The sequence below is a fragment of the Desmodus rotundus genome, chromosome 4 (assembly GCF_022682495.2).
Source record: "Desmodus rotundus isolate HL8 chromosome 4, HLdesRot8A.1, whole genome shotgun sequence".
Lineage (NCBI taxonomy): Eukaryota > Metazoa > Chordata > Mammalia > Chiroptera > Phyllostomidae > Desmodus > Desmodus rotundus.
In genome coordinates, this window is record NC_071390.1 from 37,143,416 (window position 1) to 37,165,821 (window position 22,406).

Below are 22,406 nucleotides of genomic sequence, written 5' to 3' on the forward strand. Positions count from 1 at the left end.
CAGAATCACAGAAATGGAGATCACATGTAGGGTTATCAGCGGGGAGGGGGAAGAATGGGGAAAGATGCAGGGAATAAGTGGCATAAATGATAGGTACAAAATAGGCGGGAAGGTTAAGAATAGTATAGAAGATGGAGAAGACAAAGAACTTATTGTATGACCCATGGAAATGAATTAAGGGTGGGGAACAGAGCGGGGAGGGGTTGTGCAGAGTGGAGGGGAATAAGGGGGGGAAATGAGACAATGGTAATAGCATAATCAATAAAATATATTCAATAAAAATAAAGAATACCCTTGATAATTCTCAGAGCTATAAATTCTCAGAGCTTAAGTATAAATAATAATACTATCTCACATGTAAATAGTTATCCATATCAATTCCCAAAGTGCTCTTTCTTGCTTTAGCTAATTTCTTTCTCATAACACATTTTCAAGCCTGGGAAGAAAGACGAAGTGACAGCCTGGATAAACTGTGCATTGGCTTCTTGTTGAGGGGTCAGGAGAGTGTTCTATGGAAGGACTTGGGCTAGAATTTACTGAAAATTCTATTCTCTTAAAAGTGTATCAAAAGTAAAAAAGAAGTGGTTAAATGATAATACAACGCAGGAGATGACGATCAGAACGCATGGCAGAGATAGAAGGAAAGAGAGAAATACTAAAGCCAAAGAGGCTGTTGTGAGTTTGGGAGGACTGAGAAGTCTGCACCTGATCTAGGCGTGCGTGCTCTGGTTGAAGCACCCTGCCTAGCTCACCACCGTGTGAGAACCGCTGATTTAGACGAAGCAATGGACTGTTTCTCAAATGAGTACCTACAGAAGCCTGAGGGGTTTTAAGTTCTGTCTATTTAAAAACATATTATATAACGTGTGTGTGTATTCTAGACAATGACGTTTGAAAGTACGGGTATTCCAGATGCTTTTCTAGATGGACACATTGCGATAGACACTGCCACCCGATTTCAGTGCCCACGTTCAATCTCTCTTTACATCGACACTGGGGGTACCAGTTGGCTGAAGGGGAGGCGATGGGCTTTTTATACCAGTTGCAAATGGGCGTGGGGTGGGGAGTCCATGTTTTCAAGGGTCTGCATCTCACATGCAATGGCACTAGTGTGTCTTTATGGGGACTTGGTACTGTAGAGGGAAGGTGATCTCGAAATTAGCACATTGATGGGGAATTTGGGAGGTAATTAGGTCATGAGGGTGGTGGCTCAGGAATGGGATCAGTTGCTCTCATTCCCCCTTCACCCTCTTCTACCTTCCCTGCCCCCTTCCCCTCTGGTAACCACCATACTTCTGTCTGTATCTATGAGGAATTTTTTTTTCTTTTTTTACCACTAAGAATTTGAAAGTTCATGGGATATAATAAACTCCTTATTATAAGGAGTTTCTTAGGTTATTAAGGTTAGGAAGCCTTAATTACATTAGAGTATATTCTTACATAATATACTAAGGAGCTTGTTATATGACAAGGTTAGGAAGCCAGGCACCCCCGCGTTTTTGTACTCCTGCTTCACACAGCTACGGGAGAGTCACAGCCTCACCTCCCTTGGTGTTGTGACCTCTGCTGAGAAGAGAAAGGAAGGAATTTTTTTTTTTTTTTTTTTTTAAGAAACAGAGAGATGCTTTCTGAAGTGTATCGCTTGTGAAAGGCAGGAAAGATATATACTTCAAAAATATTATAACAAGAGCCAAAATGTCACTGACTGTGACTTGAGTCGGGCTGGGTGAGGAGGAAACCCTGGTAGACCCGAGACTCTTAACCTGCGGGGTCTTGTGTGCAAAAGGGGGGCAGAAGGTGCACAGCGCCCTGTCCTTTCCTCCCAGCTGACCCGTGAGAATCACCGCCATGCCTCCTGACTCAGTTTTGGTGTGTGCCTTGGATGTGTTGAGGCAAATAAATCTTGAGAATCTTAACCCTGTCCATGCCTTCTAGAAGTTTTAATCTGAAAAGAGAGAGGTAACCAAAAAAGTGTTTTAAGTCTGTGTGTGTGTGTGTGTATGAACAAGACAGGGTGAATGCATTTATCATGAAATTGCACATTTCTGGAGATTTCTTTTTAATTAAGTGAATCAAGCAAAACAATGAATATAAGCTAAATCTTGTCTTTTATTTTTCTGAATGAAGAGTGCTTTTATTTTCAAACTGTAAAGTGCCACGAAAACATCCAGCCACTCCCACCGCCTTTGGCGATTTCTCTGTGAAATGCTCAGCTACCTAGGAATGCCTGGGACGGCATTCAGGGCTAAGGACAACAAGATTTTTTAGAAAGAAAATTTGGGAGGGAAATCGAGTGAAGGGAGAGCTGGGCAAATGGGCGACCAAGTGTGGCTGTGGAGTCTCGAGGGCCCAAGGTGTTCTCAGAAGGGACGTGGGGAGGAGCTTGCTAATGCAAAACCTGCCTCAGACTGTCCTGGCCAGGGGACCAGGGACCAGGGACCGTTATATCTGCCTTGCTATTTTAACACGGAGTTTTAAAAGCTTAAAGGATCTTGCCTGGTGAGGTCCCTCTCGGGCAGCTCCTGTGTGACAGACACGGTATGTGCGGAGCAGCCCCAGAAGGCGTCTGGTTGGGTCTGCTCCTTCTGCGCCAGTCCTGCAAATCCAGCCTGGGTTTGGTGTCTGACCACCTTTTTAACCTGGCTAAGTACCTTTATCTTCACTATCCATCCACACACCTCGGAATCTATCTGTATTATACACAGAAAGCTTTGTAATTCATAACATAATATCTAATAAGCATTCATATTTTATGTCAAAAATGTGCCATATAGAAAAAAAGAAGAATTACGTTTTAGGGTAGATAAACCAAGTTTGATATACAGAGATAACAAAATTAAGCACTGGAAGAAGTTGTTCAGGGAAATGAGATTAATATAAAGTCATATCTTTGATGATGACACAAAACATCCATTTTTCTTACCTGAGCTTGAAAGTGTGGCATTATGTGAGATTAATTAATAATTCTGTATTTTTGGAAATAACTATTTTGGCAGAGAGAGAGAATGGCAAGCATTATGGCACACCATAATGAATTTAGCAAGCGGTAATGATGGAATAACATTTTTCTGTTACCATAGACTACACCTGCACAAAGTTTGAGGTCACAAAGTACTGAAAATTTTTCTGCCTGCATTTTTTATGTCAGTCACAGAAACTAAGAAAGGCACAAGCTTTCCCACTCTGTTCTTGAGGGGTGATCTGTGGTAACAAGGGTCAACAGTGTTACCATGGCAGGATACTGACGTGCAGCTAGGATACCACACCCAGGCCATCAACGTAAGAGCAGCTGGGGCACTACAGTCAGAGACTTCAGTGTCCCTGCACAGACACACATTTAATATACTATGTATAAAAGATATGAAGGCGGATTGGTTCTTTTCCCTGTAACAGTGCACTTGCTTCCATACAGGGATCACGCAACGACCCTTCGTGTGGGCGCATTCTTCCTGTATACCTTGGTCTGGGCATCCACATGGGCCCCTTGGTTTACGAGGACTTCGGCCACGTTCACTCTGTCTTCTTGAGCAGCCAGATGGAGTGGAGTCAGGCCGTTCTGCAAAAAGAGTCAAAGTAGAGTCACCTTATAGGAGGGGATGCAGGACACACAGGCCTGTTTGGGAAACAATTGTCACAAATTCTAGGCGAGTAAACTAGAATTTCTATGTTGAAAAACATTCTGGAGAGTAAGTTTATACACTAGCATTGTGGCAACATTATCCACAAGCTTAATGAAAAATTTCAAATGCTCAAAAGCAGACGGAATGGACTGCACTCTGTATCATCACAGACTCAGCAATTAGCAAGGTTTTCCTGCACTTGTTTCATTCAGCCCTATTTCCTTTGTGTAGTATTTTAAAGAAAATCAGGTATTATACCATTTCTCCTACATTCTTCAGTGTTCATCTTGAAAAATACTTTTTTTCCCCCAAATTATGCAATTTTAACACATTATCAGTGGTACTAGCTTCAGCAAAAAATACTAAAACAAAAATTATTTATAAATTGAATTTTGATATATGGTAATATTTTCTTGATTAGATATTAATACTCAACACTGACAAAATTTTCTGTATGTTGTTTCTGGGTAAGAATGATGGCTTGTGAAATGTAATATAAATGCTGTATCATAAGAATTTCCAGGTCATTTAGATGATGTATTGCTTTAAGGAGACTAAACATTTGAAACCAACTATACCAAAGAGTATGTAGGCTACGTGACTATACTCACTGCAATAAAACAAAATCACTAGGACTATGCCCTTGTTTAAAAATCTTTGGTCTTGTGAAGTATTTTTTTCGTAAATAGTAATTAAGAGAAAGTGAGTTGGTATAAGTGCTCCTAGATTATTTTCTTGCATCTGTTATGCACACAGAAGTTAATATCTGGAGGCCTTCTTTCTCCCACTTCGCCATCAGTGCAATGAGAACATCAGCCTGTCCGATTTTTCAGAGAAAACTACTGAACCAAAAGCAGCATCGGAAAGGGCTCAGAACCCTCTAGATGCTGCACATCATTCGTTTAGGGACTGTTATTCTGTCAAACAAACTATAGACTCAGGAAGGGTAATCCACTCCTGACTTTTTAAATAACGTCTACAGAATTTTGGAAGAAGTTCACTGAAATGGAACAAAGGGGAAATACGAAAAGGAGGAATGATGCATTCACTTGAACTCCAAGAAAAATATGCCAGGGCCCTGATGGCACCACCCAAACCTTGACATCATCATAGAAAAATGTTCCATGCTCTACTTTAGAGAAAACAAGTATTGTCAGCCATGACATTTTGTAGAAGTGTCACGGTCATCTACTCTAAGTGTGAGACTTCAAAACTCTGAAGATACTTTACTGCAGGTTATCAGCAGCCTTGGGGACATGGCCTGCTCTCTGGTGCTCCTCTGTGTTCACGCGTGCTGTGGGTTACCATCTACCTGGGACACAGGGGCGTTTCCCGCTTTCTCGGGCTTCCTTCTGCCCCATCGCACAAAGGGCCTCATTGTTGCAGGTATGTGCACACCTGCCCTATAAAGACCATCGTAATCCTGTACTTCAGCTCTGTTTTCTTGCCTGTCTTCTTCAAACCCCTGAGAACTTGTTGGGGCAAATATTGTATGTTTAATCTCTATATAACCAGCATCAGGAATCTAGCTTTTAATCCATCCAATTGATGAATTCATAGGACAAATGCAAACGTCTTCTGGTAAAACAGAACAAATTCAATAAAGAAAATTTTATTTTTATATTTATGATTTTGGTTAAAAAGATTTAGAAAATAATAATGTGATGGTTCAAACAGTCCCGTTTGAGTTCAGAAATTATCTGTTAATTTTTCATGGGGTATCGACCATTGCTCATTTAAAAAACAGTATCTATTGGGAAAAGAGAGAATAGCACCACGTCAGAGTAACAACAGCTGTGTTGAATATTCTATTTGCTTTATAGAGAAATACAGCCTCTTGTGGTCTGCAAAATCCACAGCAACATCAAAGGCAAAACTGAAGCACATCAGACACTAGCACATTAGCAGTAACGTAAGTCCACGGTCTCCTTTCCTTAAGATGGCCGGGAACTGCTGGCTACTAGTAAGGAAAGAAGTAAAACAATAAAGTGTTTAGTTCACCATAAATTTTCACAAAAGTTAATTTTGGGTTAATATTTACTTTTTAGCAAGGAAATAGAATCTAGCATTAAAAGGGAAGGTGGGGTGGGTAGGTGGGAGGAGTAGGGGGACAGTAACTGATGTTTAAACTCTGGTGGTTCAGGAAAAGCTGACAGAAAAACAGTCAGAGTTCCCTGTTGGATAAGCTGCCCTCACATCAGGACTTACTTAATACTTTATACAGAAAATGACAAGTGAGAAGGGAAGCAAAGATTTACAAATGCCACTATGCCACACAGTTTCTTGGTTCTGAAGTTCTTGAAAGTTCCTTAAGTACTTTAAGTGCTAATGGGAAGTCAGCTGATCTGCTCTTTAAAATTTCCCTTGGAAGTGTGTGTGTGTGTGTGTGTGTGTGTATACACTTTCATTCATTCATGTGTATATATATGTGTACATATACACACACATATATACACACACACACACATATATATACACACATGAATGAATGAAAGTGGCTGGTGGTTTATTATGTGTGTCTTTTGTCTTTAGAAGTGCCTTATCGATGTCCACTCTGCCAAAGCAAACATTGACAAATTCTTTGTAAAGTTTTTCAGCCTAAAAGTATTCTATGATTCCAAGGTGAATCAAGACTGGATATATATATATCCAGTGTACATATATATATGCACACACACACACACCCCACTTTACTGAAGTATTTTAAAGAAAAGAAAAAGTCACACTATATTTTGGCATCAACCCCCCTGAAAATGTTACCCTGGTAACCGATTTTTAAGGTCCGCGTTGCCCCTGGGAGGATTAGTGAGATCCGTGTTCCGGGCTCACAAAAGCAAATCCGCTCTAGTGGATGCCAGAATGTGCTTCCATTTGTGAAGGCCAGGTTCTCTACCTCATTTACATAGTTGGATTTTTCAGCAAACTCTAATACGGCTATTTTATATATCAGTACTGAACCTTAGAAAATTCAAAAGCTCAAACAAATCCTGATTATAATGACTATTTGAAATTGGTTTGTGATTCCCATTAATGCTGAGACATGCATTTGTAAAAGGGATGTTTAAAAAGATAGGAGAAAAATCAACTTGATACACCAGAGAAAATGAAATGAAAAAGGTGTTTGCTCTGTAATGGTCAAAAAGGATCTTCAAGGTACTATAAGTGCAAGAAATGTTTCCCTGTTCTCTTATGTAAGCCTTTTGGTCTACAGAATTTGTTAAATTATAACCTTGGGGATTCAGATTAGTGCAGAGTAAACTTTTTTCCAAAACTGTGCAAAGTCCAAAATGAATATGATTACTCATTTCTACTCAGAAGGCGCTGAGTGTTATCTAGTTAATGCTCATGACATTGCTGCAAGGTAAATACTGGGTTTATTCACTAGAGGACGAGACGGAGGCTCAGAGAGCTCACAGAACTCACCCAAGTGACACTCTCTAGGAGGAGTCAGATTTAGGATTCAAACCCTCTGTGATTCTAAAACATGGCCACATGTTAGAAAAAATAATTAAATTACTTGTTATTTGTCACCATAAAACTTTGTGGTGAAACTCTACTCCAGTATCTCAGCTAGAGCTGAGAAATGCCACGGCGGTGCCATCACTCACCGGCATGGGGAGAGCTAGTGCTGGGGAGTCTGGAGTACGCAGGATTTGGGGGCATTCTTGCAGGGGGTTGCATTGTTAGAAGACTTAGAAACACCTGCCCTGTGTATGGGGCAGATCTCAGACTCCTATCAGAAGTAGTTAGCAAACCCTAATTCTCTGATACAGACAATGCGGGCTAAACTTTCACACTGTTTCACGAAACTCTGGTGCTTTCTTCACTAATAATAGGAACGTCAGATATGAGGACGGGAGTTTGAAGAATATTGGGAACAGTCTACAAATTCCTTGGAACTGCCGGCTTACACACTTAGACTGAACGTGCAAGCTAACATCCTCTCCAATCTATTGAATAAGATAGCTACTCTAGATTTCTGTTACAAAAATGAACTCTCTGAAGGCAGCACTGTTTCCAGTTTTCTCTTCATCATCTAGGACTTAAACTGGGCCAGGCAAGGAGTGGGTGCCCAAAACATGTCTGTGGAATGAACCAACAGGCTACCATTTACAGCTTCTTACTTGCTGCATTCTGGTGAGGCAACAATGTTGCTCTTTGAATTAACATTATCACAAAACTTAATGTTTTTAGGTAAACTTGGTGGACTTCATTTTCATGACTGCATGCTACTTAACTGTGGGACTTTGCAGTTACTGACTTACCGTTCTCTCATTGTTTAAACAGGTTGCTTCCAAGTTTTTACTATGTTAAATAACACTTTGGTAAACATCTTGCAATATTACACATTACATATTCTACCTGACCCAGATTTTTCATGACTTCTTAATGACCTTTCTGGAAGGTGAGGTTTTGCTCTGTTGTATGCTTTGTAGAGAAAGAAAAAGGTTACCTTATTGCTCAGATTCACGTTGGCATTTCTGCTGAGGAGCAGTGACACCATGTCCACATGTCCCTCCTGAGCTGCAAGATGGACAGAAGCAATTCCTTGCCGGGTAACCGCGTTTGCATCAGCACCATATTCCAGCAGAGTTGTCGCTATGTCCATCTGGTTCTTTTTGGCAGCGATGTGCAGTGGCGTATAACCATTCTGTCAACACAAATCACTTGGTCACGGGCCCAGCAACAAGATAAAAATGTGTGCAGTACATTTTCAAATCCTCTGCCCCTTTTTCTAGTGATTTGTTTTTGATGGTCTAAAAAAATCATGATTAAATAAGCAGTGTTTGGTAAATTCAGCAGTGTCAGTATTGTAGCGTCCTCACGTCTCCCACATCTGACCAGGGAAACTATACTTACAAACGGATCAGTGCGAGAGTCCGAGTACCACCGGTTTTACCAAGGAAAAGGGGGTTCCCTCTTACAGGTGGTTATGTTAGTAGGTGCTCAATAATCACTTGCTTTATTTAAATGGGGTGAGAGGAAAACGTACTAGGAAGCAGCAAACAATACGGGGCATGTTCAGACCCATTAGTCCACCTTGAAAATCCCTTTCCTGGACATTTATTGCTTACAAGTTGAAATTTTTTTTTCAAGTTGAAAATTTTCATTTTCATGGTAGTCAAGATGCTGTAATCTATCCCTGCTTGGTCTTCTGATTGCCTCTTTCACAAAACTCCAGTCTCGAAGCTATGCTTCAGCTACACTCATCCCCAAAACACATACAGCTCACGTTTCTGTCTGGCCTACTCTACCAAAATCACTTTTTCCCAACATGCCCTCTCGGCCAGCATCCATCAACTGAAGATTTAGTTCAAGGGTCACACCCTCATGAAGACTTTTACTTCCCCTTCCTCTCCTATACCTGTTCCCCATTTGACTGACTCCAGTTAAAGTCCTGGAGATATCTAGTGGCTATCTTAGATATTTAGTAATATTTGTTATTATTTACATATGTGTCTCCTCCTACTAAAATAGAAGTTTATTAGTGATCTCTGCAGGCTCCCGAATCGGACCTTGGCCAACCATAAAAGATGACAACAGCAGCTCGGCCAGCTTTTGAACCTGCGAGAGGTGGGAGGGGAAAAGGAGAAGGTGATTTGAGGCAACTCCCAAAGCAGCATTCTAGTAGAGACCACCTTCTCATAAAAAGATAGCATACAGACAGGCCACTCAGGACGCCCGTGAAGAGGTCGGGCACCGTGACTTCAGAAGAGAGTTGGAAGAGAGAGAGAGAGAGAGAGCTGCTGCAAAGGGAAAGTATAGACATTGTCCAACTCGAGAACACACAACCTCCTCTTCAGTGTCAAAGAAGCCTCAGCTGGACCAGATTCCTGGGATGCAGGTGATCCTCAAACAGGTGAGGAAGATAAAGATTTTGAAGAGGAGAGTGATGATGACGACGACACCGCAGCCCTTCTTGCAGAATTGGAGAAAATTAAAAAAGAAAGAGTGGAAGAGCAAGCCAGGAAAGAACAGGAACAAAACACTGGAGAAGAAAGGATTCGTATGGAAAACATTCTGAGTGGAAACCTTCCCCTTAATCTCACTGGCCTGTCCCAGCCTCAGGCCAACTTCAAAGTTAAAAGAAGGTAGGATGATGATGATATTCTCAAGAACTGTGCAAAAGGTGCAGACGATCAGAAGGAAGGCATATGATCTGCATTTCACAAAAAGTTTATGGAGAAATATATTAAATAGTACCGTCCTATGTGCTTAAAGACTATAAAATGTAAACAATCACTCTGACTTTATTTTGGTTTGTTTTTTTTCTTCCCCCCCCATTCAAATTGTGAACAGGCTTCCCTAATTTTAAGTTCCAAAATATCTTTTCCTTGATTAACACCTTATTTGATAAGGACTTGGGAAATGGATTAACCCAGTTTCCAGTCATATGTTCTCTTTTTAATATGGGAAAGATTATCTTCTTGTAATAAATGCTTTTTATAATCTAACACAATTAAAAATAAAGTATAAATTTATTGAAGGCACGTATTGTGTTGTACTTGCCTTTGTATCTCTCGTGTCTCATAATAACTAGAGAATTCCTCGGAATTCGAGTCAAGTAGGGCTTTCAGAACATGCTCTGATCCTCCTCTTGGCTCACCCTTAATGCTCAGAGGTACAGGCAACCAGACAGACAAATAATTTGACAAATTATTAATTAGCTGTGCCTTGGGAGCCTTCAGAGTCCTCTACCCTGAGAAAGAAAGACCCCCTGCCTTAAGGGACTTGTTCTGGCTCACAATCATTTAACAGAAAGGCATGATTACATTTTGACATGAACACGAATCTGACTACATGAAACATGCCAATAAAATTAGACTAATTTTTACAGACAAGGGGATTTAGAGAAAATAGAATCCAAGGATTTGTATTCGGAAAGATGATCCAAGTCCAGACAATGGGTCATTCACAACCTTTCTGAGCCATGTGGATGGGCCAGACACAACACGGAAGGCAGTGGGGGCTGCTGTCTGATTGGCCAGCCTGCTGCAATTACTCGCATTTTACGTCACTGGCATGGCCCAGTACAACAGCATTTTTCACTTGACAAATACACTTTCTGTAATCGATCGTGGAGCAACAATGTAAGCTGTTGGGTACTAACCCATGGAAGTGGAAATGTCACTTCCAGACTCTTCTGAAACCAGCTTCTGCCACACGGAATGAGCCAGGGTAGAAGAGGAGTTTATGTCCCTATTTTTAGTTTTGACCTATTGCCATCTGCAAATGCCAGCTGACCTGGGAAGCATTTGGCTGTCTGCTCAGACACACCCTCCAGCAACTAGATCACCTTCCGAAAACAGAGCTTCGGACTGAGCCCAGCTCTGCAGTGAGTGAATGGAGGGGGTGAGCCGTCACCATCCCCACCCAGGCATTAAAAGGAAAATTCACAAAGCCGTGCTAAAATAGGAAGTCTGATTAGTCCATAAGTCTAACGCAAGCTAATTAGAGAGGTAGAGGCAAGACAGCCTTTAGCTTCTTAATCCACATCTTGTCATTTTTTTGTTGCTTTTGCTACTGATATAATCTTCAAGTTGGCCACTTCTCAAGCCCAAAAGGCAGATCAGTAGCCTCTGATATATCACAATCCTCTTGATTACTTCTAATTTCATTGGAAAAATCCTACATTCTAAAAACACTTATTTAGAGAGAAGCTCTGGCATCTCTGTGATGCACACCAATTCTAGATTCACTCAGGGGCTTACCTGTACTCCTTACCTGAGATACAAAGATAAGTATAAAGCAAGGGGAAAACAAATCATGGTATTATTTTAGAAGGGAAAGTTAATTTTGCAAGACTTTAAATAATAAACATAGAGTTCATCTTGAGACCTATAAGACCTATGGGATTTTCTAAATGTCCTTAGTTCTTTCTAATTTCTAAAAAGTAAAATGATTCTTACTTGCCACACCAAAGGAGACAGATGCATTTATCAGAAGAGAAATAAACTAGTCAGAGATTCAACTGTAAAAAAGCATTAATCAATATTTTTCCTCTCGATGTAGATGACAAAGTACTTGTCGTGTATGCTTTTGCATTGCAAGATGAAAACAAAAGGAAATGTAATTTTAAATCATCAAAAGAAATATTTATATCATACTTTATATTTTTCCCAAGAATTTCACATCTCTGCTGATCCATATTAATAGATATATTATGCATTTTATGGAAGAGAAATCTGACAAATAGTAAGTTAAGGCTCACTGTCCCTCCCACAGTGAGTGCCCAGGTGGGGCCCAAAGTGAAGCCCGTCCTTTCGTGTAGTATCTGCCTCAGGACATCGGTCAGGCTAAAATGGATTATGGAAGCCCATCTACCTTTCAGGAACCCTCCATCCCACATCGCCTAAAATCCCACCATGTTCCTAGGACAGGTATGGCTGAGAAAACATGCTGTCCATCTTACACAAGGGAGAAAGGGAGAGAAGAAACAACAGATACTCTAAGAACCAAGAATGTGAATTGAGGAAGAGCTCACATTGTCACTGCTGTCATATCCATATGCTAATCATGTCCTTGTTCCTCATTTCTCACCACTGCCAGAATTCAGACATTCCTGAGCTCCCTGGAGTAACGGAGGTTATTCGCCTACCCTCTATCCATTCTCCCTCCCTCCTTAATTAATGAAACCATCACATCGTGTCCAGACGAAAACTACACTTCCCAGCTTCCCTTGCAGAAAGATTTGGCCAGTGAGATGTAAAGAGAAATGGCTGGGTGGAGCTTCCAGGAATACCCTATTGTCTGGCTTTCCTGCCTGTTGCTTCCAAAGGGACCAGGCAGATTGAGCAACGAAAATCTCTGGAGGGAAAAAAACAAAAGACTGCCTACCTCCTGACTGTTTCTGACAGGAGAAAAATGGGCTCTCAGTAGTTTAAACCACTGTGCTAGGTCTATTTCCTAGCAAATGAAGCAAGTCCCTAACCGATGAAACTGCCTGGGCTCGGGCAGCGTCATCAAAGTCTAGAGAAAGCTCCTGACCGGGACCCTGCCCCTGACAGTGGGGCGAGTGGGAAATGCAGCAGAGACAGCTTGACAGGGGCTCTGCTGGAGGCAGCTGCACAGCGGGAGTGGGAAGGAATGTCCCCGTAGAAGAGCCTGTGTTCAATGGACTGTGAAAGATGTGCCTCCAGCGAGAGCGCTGTTACAAAGAATCCCTTCAAGGGCTGCTTCTTAGCTCAGGGTCAAACTTGTTTTGCAGATACAAAACCATGACTACAAAGTCTTGTTTGACAAGTTTAGAGCTAAAATTTCAACTACAAACATGTCAACTTATTGCCTTGTTTAAGAGGTATTTGTGGTTGGAAAGGTGGGTTGGATTTATCTCATTGCACGTGTTATTTTATAATGCTTGTCAAGTCTGAACTGCTCGGCACTAGTTGTGTCAAAATTATTGCTCTCATGTGAGAAATAAATCGTTCACTAATTAATTATTTACTGATTGTCTACCGAGAACCTGTGGTTATTTATAAAACTATTTTAAAAATGGGCCCTGGCTCAAAGGGATAAAAATGAACCGAAATGAAAAGGACAGGCATTAAATTTCATTATAAATTTTTATCATTTTAAAAATTGTGGTAAAATACACATAACATAAAACATAAAACGTTTACATTGTTCTGCAACAATCACCACCGTCCAGCTCCACTAAGTCCCCGTTTCCTCCTCCTCTCAGCCCCTGGCAGCCAGCATTCCACTGTCTGTCTCTAAGTAAGTGACATCATGTACTATTTGTCCTTCTGTGTGACGGGCTTATTTTTCTTGGTCTAATGTCTTTGAGGTTCATCCATATTGTATCATGTGCCAGAATTTCCTTCCTTCTTCGGGCTGTATAACACTCCTGTGTATGAATATTCTCCATTTTGTTTGTCTAGCCATCCTTCAGTGGGCACTTGGGTTGCTCCCACCTTTTGACTATTGTGAATGATGCTGCTAGTTTTTCTCTTTCTCTTTTTTTTTTTAAAGATATAGTTTCTTAAAAATTCAAGGTGTGGCTTTTTATTAGAAAGAATGTTTGTCAGAGTCTGAAATTATGGGAGAAAAAGCTGCATTCAGATGGCGAGCAAGGTTGGGGGTTTGATTTTGAGTTATAGATTTCATGGGGTATAATTCCAGAGAGGATGGGGCAGGAAATGTTTGGGTAGGGCATAAAAAGTGGTTCTGAGGAGAACTTCCTGTCAAAGATAACATATTCTCTAAATGGAGAAGGCACTTAAAAACTTGTTCTCTTAAAGTATCCAAAGTAATCTAAAATAGCCCAAATTCAGTGTTGTGTGTGTATAGGAGAATTGACCTAAACACCAAGGTTAAAGAAGAGCAGTATAGCTTCCCCAGAGTGGAAGAGGAAAACAAAGATAAAGAAAGCATGTTTTTATAAGGATGCCAAAGTTCCTTCAGTCAATAATGTTGAGTGAGAGCAATGGACAGCATTTAGAGTGTGGTTTGCAGCGGTGCACTGTTCTTGATCACAGCCGCTTGCTCAACAACAGAGAACTTCCTAACGCAGCAGGACGCTATTTACCTGTCTTTTAATAAACTCTTCTTTCTTCATGACCCACCTCTCAGGTCCAAATACCAGAGTGACAAGAAAGCCACATACTCTATGCATCTCTTTTCTGGCAAATCTAGGTTGTCTACTGCTCAAAAATGCCTTAACAATAAGAATAATGGTTCTCTTTAGCAATATGAAAAACACATAAACATAACCTTCCAACTTGCTAAAGACTACTGTGTTTTCTCCCCAGGCTCAGGATGTCCTGCATTTTCAAGGAAAATCAATTGACAAGGAAATACTTATTGAGCATCTACCACCTGAGTTGACTAAGTAGCTGAAGGCACAGATGTCCTAGGGGCTTATATTTCTGTGATTTCTAGGTCTCTAAACTGGAAGGGCACTACAGACGATGCAAGAGTGGAAGTGGACATAGAGATGGATGGACACTGCCCGGCAGGGTCCTCATGCTGTCGGATTACAGGTACCTTTGCAGCCGCGTGAGGTGAGGCTCCTTGGTCCAAAAGCAGAAGGGCCACTTTCTGATTATCGTAATGTGCAGCTACATGCAGTGGAGTTAGCCCGCTCTGAAAACACGTGCAGAAACAACAACCAGCGTCAACAGGGTCTTAACATTAGAGGCCTAGATTTAGGAGATGGGATTAGATCGGATACAACACGGTGCGTAATTTACATTCCAGTTTCCACAACACTTGGACCTCAGCATTCACCTCCTATTTCCGAAGTGTTCTTAGTCCTACGAGACTTAAATATGGTTCAGTTATGATTTAGAGGTGGCTGCTGGTGGGCATTAGCAAGTGCTTGTTTTGTTATCATGGAAGTGGCCTGTTACATGGGGTGGCTGGTGACCTCATACCTTCCCAGCAGCATCCGGAGACGCACTCTTCTGCAGCAGGAGATTGGCTACTTCAAGCTTCCCATACTTTGCTGCCACATGAAGGGGAGTAAACCCTTTCTGAAAAAAGAAACATGAAAACAATGAACGACAGAAATGACATGCAGGCATCGCTTTTCTGAAACCGATGAATTATTCCAATGATGATCAGTTTAGCCTGCATTTAAGAACCACGACTGGTAGATAGCAGTTAGAGTCCCCTTACCAACAAAGAAGAGCAGGATATTTCGTTTTTCTCTGTCTGCTGATTGAGCCACAACAGGCCACTAATGCTGGGACTAAGCAGTCATCTGACCAAGATGAAGTTGGAGAGCTGGATCTGGGGCTTATTCTAGGGCCATTCTGGGATTTCACATTGTAGGAAGAATAGGTTCCACAGTCCCAGGTGCTATTTGGATTTGGCGGACGTGAGTACATCCAGGGCAAGTCTGGACCTCCCTTAATCTCAGACTGGTGCCTTTTTCTTCCCCTTCAGCCACTTCCACATGTATACACATATCCTTGTTTGTTCCAGTCTTTAGGAGCAGGAGCCAGAGATTCTCACACCTTAGGCACCACAGGTGCCCTGAATAACAACACACAGTTCTAGCTCAATAAATCTGTAGAGTTGGACACTGAGCTTCAGTAGCTAATCTATCTCCCTTGCTCTCAACTCCTACAAGGATCTGGGTATCAAGCAGTCAATCAGCCAGAACTTTTAGGGAGGGTCCTAAGCAAGAGACAGGGACTGCAGGGTCATCAACACATTTGACCTTATGAGATTACTGCCAAATAGGGCCAATGGCAGCTGGCTCGGTGGGAGGACGGAGGCACTCCGAACCCCATGACCATTACTCTGCTTCATACATTGAATGAGATCCAAGAACTTATATCTCAACTCTGCCAAAGAGCCTTAAGAACCACAGGGGGTGAAGTCTGAGGTAGTCATCATTTTTTTTCAGATAGTTTGCTAAGTATTTGTAATTGCCATCATTATCTTGTACATTGGTTACACATTAATGCTTCTTCTCTGCACCCAAATAAGAAAGTGCAACACCATTTCTAGCTAAGATATGCTGTAAGCCAATTCATCTTCCTATCACACCTGCAAGGTTTACATAGTATCATAAGAAAAATGAGCTCTAAATTTTGCATCCTGCACCTGCAGAGAGAGCAACCGTGTGGACTGTTATCACTCTAAGGCATCGGAGTTAATATTAAAAAAAAAATCAAACCATGAATCAGACAGGACAATAGTAATAAAAGAAACAACAACAAGAAACAAAAGTAACCTAAGAAAAATTCTCTTGAGTTGAAAGTATTATAAAAGTATCAACCAATTGAGCTTTGATAATGCAGTTTGTATACATGGTCTTAGCCAGAGAAATCTCTGGCTATGTTTTTAAACCACCATTTAAATCTATCAGATAACATGCGAGAAATATCTGACTCTAGATATCAACAGGTTTTCATTAGAAGATAATGTATAGAGAAACTTACGACAGACAAGCTAGACCCCCAGACACACATGAACTACACATAACCTAAACTACCCTCCCCTACCCCAGGGCTTTGTGGACCCTGTTTTGACTACCCTGGGATCCCAAGAATAGATGATGTTGTACAGCCTTTGTACCCATTACCGGGATTGTAAGGAGGATGTATTTGGAGAACACGGAAGGAATTGTAAGGACACATTGGGGATTGTAAGGAGGATGTCTGTGGGGGCAGAACAGGATCCCAAGACTTGCGTTCATACCTTTGTTGTTACAGATAAAGATGCGCCGTGATCCAAAAGGAATGCGGCTACGTCCTCATGCCCTTCTCGGGCTGCCAGGTGGAGTGGGGTGTACCCAGAAGTCGTGGCTGCGTTTGGAGACGCTCCTTGCTGCAACAGCTGTTGCACTATATCTGCCTTCCCCAGTCGGGCGGAAATGTGCAGTGGGGTTTGGTCATCCTAAATGGCAAGGCAGAAACGCGAGGCTGATGAACTGAGGAAACGATGGTGTCGCTGTGAAATGTTTGACTTAAATTGCTGGTATCGGAGGCTAAATTAAACTCTTTTCCTCAAAACTAAAAAGAATCTCATTTACCTTTTCTTCCAAGTCCAGAAAAGTGGAGATGATAGACCCTTAATTACCCTTCTACTAAACTATTAGTATGGAGATATGAAAGACACCCTGTCTATAAATTATCCCACTACCACCTGCCACACTTTATCAGATCGTGTTTAAAATCAAATGTCTCCTTTTTTGGGAGATAAGGAAATATATCCTGGTAAACCTCAAGTGCCTGGGAGGGAGATTATACTTCCATCAGTTATCACACCCATATGAAGTGAATTCTTTTATTGGTACTGCCTTCGCACCACCAAAAGCTGAGGGAGAGTGGGGCAGTATAGGGATGCACGGTTACTCCGGCAAAACGGCTCCCAGCCAAGAGGGCCCTTGGGTGCTGAAAGGCAGCTCGCCCGCTGCTTGCCGAGTTGAAATCCTGGCTTCCTTAGGCTGCATCTGCTTCAGTGGAGGGCACCTTGCACACTTCACCCAAAGGCCCGAGGCACTCGCTAAGTCCCGCACCCTCATCCCCAAGTGGGAGGGACATCTACTCATTTGCCCAAACACGCCCTGTGGTGGTGCTGCAGAGAGAAATCCCCTGCTTGAATGTGAGAAAGTTCAGGAAAAAGCTTTCTGTAGGGCAGGTGCCGAGAAGAGGGTACAATGCAGGATACTGCTTTAGAAAGGTAAGAAGGTTGAGAGTCAAGGACAGCAAGGGGTCAAAAACAAGATCAAAGCAAGTTCAAAACTTTCTACTCCATTACTAACCGGAAGTGCTGGAAGAGTTAGGGGAGATGCACGAGGAAGAGGAATACTGAAAACAGAAAAAGATAGTCGCCAAAGGAAAGTTCCATAGAACTCTACAACTGCCGCCACCACCGCTCAAAGTGCACCGCGCACCTGCGTGTCCCGGGCTCTGATTTGAGTACTCCACCTACGTGACTTCTTTAAGCATCTCGACAGTCCTAGGAACTGCAGCTACCACTGCTCTTGTGTTCTCTGGGAGGGCAGCACAGAGTTGTTAACTAACCTGCCCAGTGTCACACAGCCGGCAGGGCCAAGGTTCCAACCCAGGCAGTCTGGCTCTTACCCTGGCTACATACTCCCCCCGCCCCCAACAAACTGACGACTGTAACTCCCATCCTCAGTTTCAGTTTGTGGGTAGCACCGCTCCTTTGACACAATGCTTGATAAGTAATAACAACACTAATAAATGCGAGGTTTCTTGTAATCCATGGTGCAGCCTCTCTTGACTAGTCCACTTAACTAAGTGGATTAACCGATATCCTCTGGATCAAGGGTCAGAAAACTACAATAAAACCCAGGGGCCAAATCCAACTGCCACCTGTGTTTGCACATAAAGTTTTATTGGGACACAGTCATAATCACTTCCTTTTATATTGTCTGTGGCCGCTTTGGCTCTACAATGGCAGAGATGAGCAGCTGTGAAAGCAACGTTGTATCCCTCAAAGCCTAAATATTTACTATTAGGCCCTTAACAGAAAAAGTTTGCTGACCTTTGTTTCTATGTAGACTCTCTATAACATCCCCCGACCGGCGCCACAGAACCATGGACACTCGAGGCTGTGGTCTGTACAGCCTTTGTTCCCACCTGCAGACCTCATGCTCACAAAGACCCGGCGGCATCTATTCCCACAGAGATATGTTCGCACTAGTTACTTTACTAATTTCTATGACATCTGCACTAATTACTTTAATCATACAATAAATAATATGTTAACAGGTTTCATACATAAGTATGAAAAGAAAGGCTTACTTTTCCCTAAGAATACTGAGTTGAAAGCTTTGGAAAGCCTTGATAGATGTTGATAAAAAGACAATTGTGATCTAATTAGATATGGGGGAGACAGCTGAATACGCTGAGAGAAAATCAAAAAAGGCTACAAATATTCTGTTCTCACGCCGCTTCACAAATGTCTCAGTTTCTTCTCAACCCAAAACTAGAATCTACAGAGCATGTAAATAAATAATAGCACATATCCACTTATGTACTGCAGGTTAAAACGAAATGATTAGGGCATTTCGTGTTTACTGGCAATTCCTGACCTGAACTGAGACCAACTACACATCCCCACAGGGACAGACAAGTTGGTTTCCTCGGGTGGCTACAGGTCAGGCAGAGAACGACGCATTCACATTCAACCCTGAAGTTCTTTCTGTGAGTCTCAGGGTTTATGGTTTCACGACTTATAATGAAAGAGTGAAAACTTCCTTTTCCTTTTGTGGCTGTGATAGCTGACATGCACATCAACTCAAAGAGCTCAGTTATGCCTCCAAACTGTGCTTGTTCTAGAAGCTTTGTGCATAAGCCCCTCTCTATAGAGTGTGAAGAACTATGGACCAAATGTAGGTTTGTTTCTTAATCTGATCAGGACTAGCAATGGGTCAGGGATGCAGAGTTCTTTCTGGCACAAAGTGTCTGTTCTATTGAATTCTGTTAAATAATGGAATGGACAAATGACGTTTATTTTACAGTATCACTTGGGTAGAGACTTTTCCCAATGGAGGTTTTTCACTATTTTAAAGTAGCGTTCTTAGAACACAGCATGCATATAGTTAAAGGTTTTGTTAAAATCAAGGGTTTCCCCCTCAATAGCAAATGCTTTCATGCACTGCACGTACCTTAGCTTTAGCTTCTACCTGCGCTCCGTCTTGCACCAGATACCGCACGACTTCGGCTTGGCCTGACCGAGCAGCCATGTGCAGCGCCGTCTCTCCTCTCTGGGGAACGGGAGGCAGAGCGCATTAATGGCAGCTCTGAAGAAGAGCGGCGTATTTTATTTGCATAAAGCTTATGATGTAGGCGTAATTTTTTTAAAATAAAAAAGTCCCAAGCCCCTTCTTAGTGAAAACTAGGAGAGAGAGGAAATGAAATACACAAGAATTTCAGAGGAACCTGATCCATGATGGAAGGACTTTGGTACAACCCTAGGAAGCCTAGTCATCAACAGCTTCAGAAGTAATGTTCAATAATTTTCCATGCGGCCTCAGGAGGGTTGAAAGGTGAGTGCTGACAGGGGCCAAGAAGGAGGGTAACAGAGTGACGAGGGCAGGTGTGGAGGGCACGGGAGAAGAGCCCTGGCCCTGCCTGAGGGAGGCAGCCACTACCTGACCTCTGCCGGCTGCGGTGGGGCTGTGGAGGGTGCTAGCCACCTCATGCCACACCGTCCTATTCAAAAGGAGTGGCAGTCTGGATATCTGTGTACACTTCATGCTCACAAAGACCCCAAAGTCAGAACTGAAAACAAAACAAAAACTAAAATGCTGCATGGGCAACACAGACACACGTGAAGGCCAGCGTTGGCTTGCTGGCTTTTGGACTGCAACCTCTGCTTTATCTCAACAGAACAGCATCCTAGTCTTTAGGCATCATCCCAAGGGGTCATTTTCTTTGCTACTGAACCCCACTCACCTGCCCCTCCATTCCACCAAGGAGAGTTTAATTCAGATGATCTCTTCATTTAACAACAAAAAGTGAAATGAAAATGGTATACAAGACATGGATAGATAGAAACAAAGTCATAAAAATCAAATATATTCTGTCACGCAAGGGGTATATAACAAAGGCATATTTCACACATAACTGCCTGACATGTTTACTGGGAAGGCCTTGAGGGTGTAGCTGACCATATTACCCAGGGGCCTCTGTGGGAGGGAAAACCTTCTCTCCATGGGGTTAGCACTGGGAAGCTACAGGAAGGGCTGAGCAGCTGAGAAGCTGGTCTGTTCTTATCTGTGGACGTGCTGACTCCGGTGGCTAGTGGAGAGCCCTGTTGGTGGCACACCCTCTGGGTCTGTATGCAGGATGCTTACGGCTTGCTCCTTCTGTGCTGGGATGTTGCTTGTTCTATATTTACTCATGAGTCCAACTAGTGTTCTTATGCTGTGGTGCAGTATGCTAATATTGCTGTGACTTCAAACTTAAAATCCTGCAAATCTCTGTCAAATGCCACATGCAGATCTAGGGTGATTGCCTACTCCTTTTACGTGTATCCTGAAGTGAGTCTCATGGTTCTGAGAGCGATGCCTAGTGTGGGAAAGCAGCACCATCTGATAATCTGCAAACTGAGCTCCATGAGTTTGCTGTACGTGGTCAAGCGCACTAGAGAAATTATTCTGAAGTTACTTGAAATCACAATAATGATAATGTTTGAACCACCTTCTCAACATGTAACACTTCCTACTGCTTCTATTGCAAAAAAAAAAAAAATTTCCCCCTCCACAAAAACTTTATTTTTAAATGCATAATATCCAGCAGTAATAATGTATACTAACAATAAGTCTTAACAGTTAGTGACCCGCTGGTGACTGAATGGAGCTTACCTTCAAAGTAAAGGAAACCATAGGTATTTTCAAATTCTGTCCTTTTAAGTAGTCAAATTCAATAGTAATTAATTTACTTATAATAAAAAATATATAGATAAGAGCAGCCTTTGCCAGTTTCTTACAACTGGACCTTCTCTGTTGAAAGAAGACTTACCACGTTGGTGGTGTTTGGTGAGGCTCCGTGATGCATTAGCTGCGATACGATATTTACATGCCCCATGAAGGCAGCCACATGGATTGGGGTAAGGCCCGACTGGGGGGAAAAGAAGGAAATGCTGGTTTGCTGTCTTATCATACAAAAGGGTTTCTCTGCCTGCCTGCTCATCTGCCTCCTGCCGTCCATCCACTCACCTATTTCATGATAACCAGTTCATTGATCAGAAGAGAAAACCCCTAGACAGTCACCACTAAGCCACAGCTTTTACTGGCAAACACATCAGTACAGACTCATCACTTCCCTAAAGCAAGTTCTGTGATTATGAAAGACCTATAACAGCCATTAAAAAGAAAGATTTATTTCACACATTTTATATAGATCTATGAGAAAAATTTAGAGAGAAATAATTTGAAGGTTTTTTCCCCTTGCTATTCCCTTCCTTATCCATATAACTGTGTGTGGGGGGGGGGATGGGGATGGTGGGGAGAGGGGTAGATGTGTTAGTAAAAAGTTGACTTTTATTTCAAATCCTATTTTGGGCTTCACAAAGAATTCCCATGTGTTCAGAATAAATTCATTATATTAGACATGAAAGAGTATGGAGCCTAACACAAAACCATCCCTCTAATAAATAAGCAAATCAGCATTAACAGTCTCAATTATTTAATTTTTAACTACGGGAGTATTATAAATTAAGGTGATATAATTAAGGTAAATATTGTAATGGTCACTAGGTTAGCCCTTAATTGTTAAGTTTGCTTCAAAGCACACACATGCACAACCCATAAACACTTCTGCTTTTTATATGAAATAATTCCATTTCTAATTTTTC

General features: G+C 42.0%; 1 protein-coding gene and 1 pseudogene across 4 annotated transcripts in view; one reads left to right on the plus strand and one right to left on the minus strand.

Moving 5' to 3' along the window:
• Positions 1 to 22,406, minus strand: part of ANK3 (ankyrin 3) — a 616,244-nt gene that overhangs the window by 124,226 nt on the left and 469,612 nt on the right. For all 4 annotated transcript variants that reach the window (XM_053922530.2, XM_045195999.3, XM_045196000.3 and 1 more), the window contains 7 exons: positions 21,572 to 21,670; positions 19,714 to 19,812; positions 16,773 to 16,970; positions 14,996 to 15,094; positions 14,607 to 14,705; positions 8,074 to 8,271; positions 3,458 to 3,556 (listed from right to left, as the gene is read on the minus strand). In XM_053922530.2, coding sequence (XP_053778505.1) covers positions 3,458 to 3,556; positions 8,074 to 8,271; positions 14,607 to 14,705; positions 14,996 to 15,094; positions 16,773 to 16,970; positions 19,714 to 19,812; positions 21,572 to 21,670 — 891 coding nt within the window. The remainder of the gene's footprint in view (positions 1 to 3,457; positions 3,557 to 8,073; positions 8,272 to 14,606; positions 14,706 to 14,995; positions 15,095 to 16,772; positions 16,971 to 19,713; positions 19,813 to 21,571; positions 21,671 to 22,406) is intronic.
• On the plus strand, positions 9,107 to 10,712 carry LOC112305442 (spliceosome-associated protein CWC15 homolog pseudogene; annotated as a pseudogene).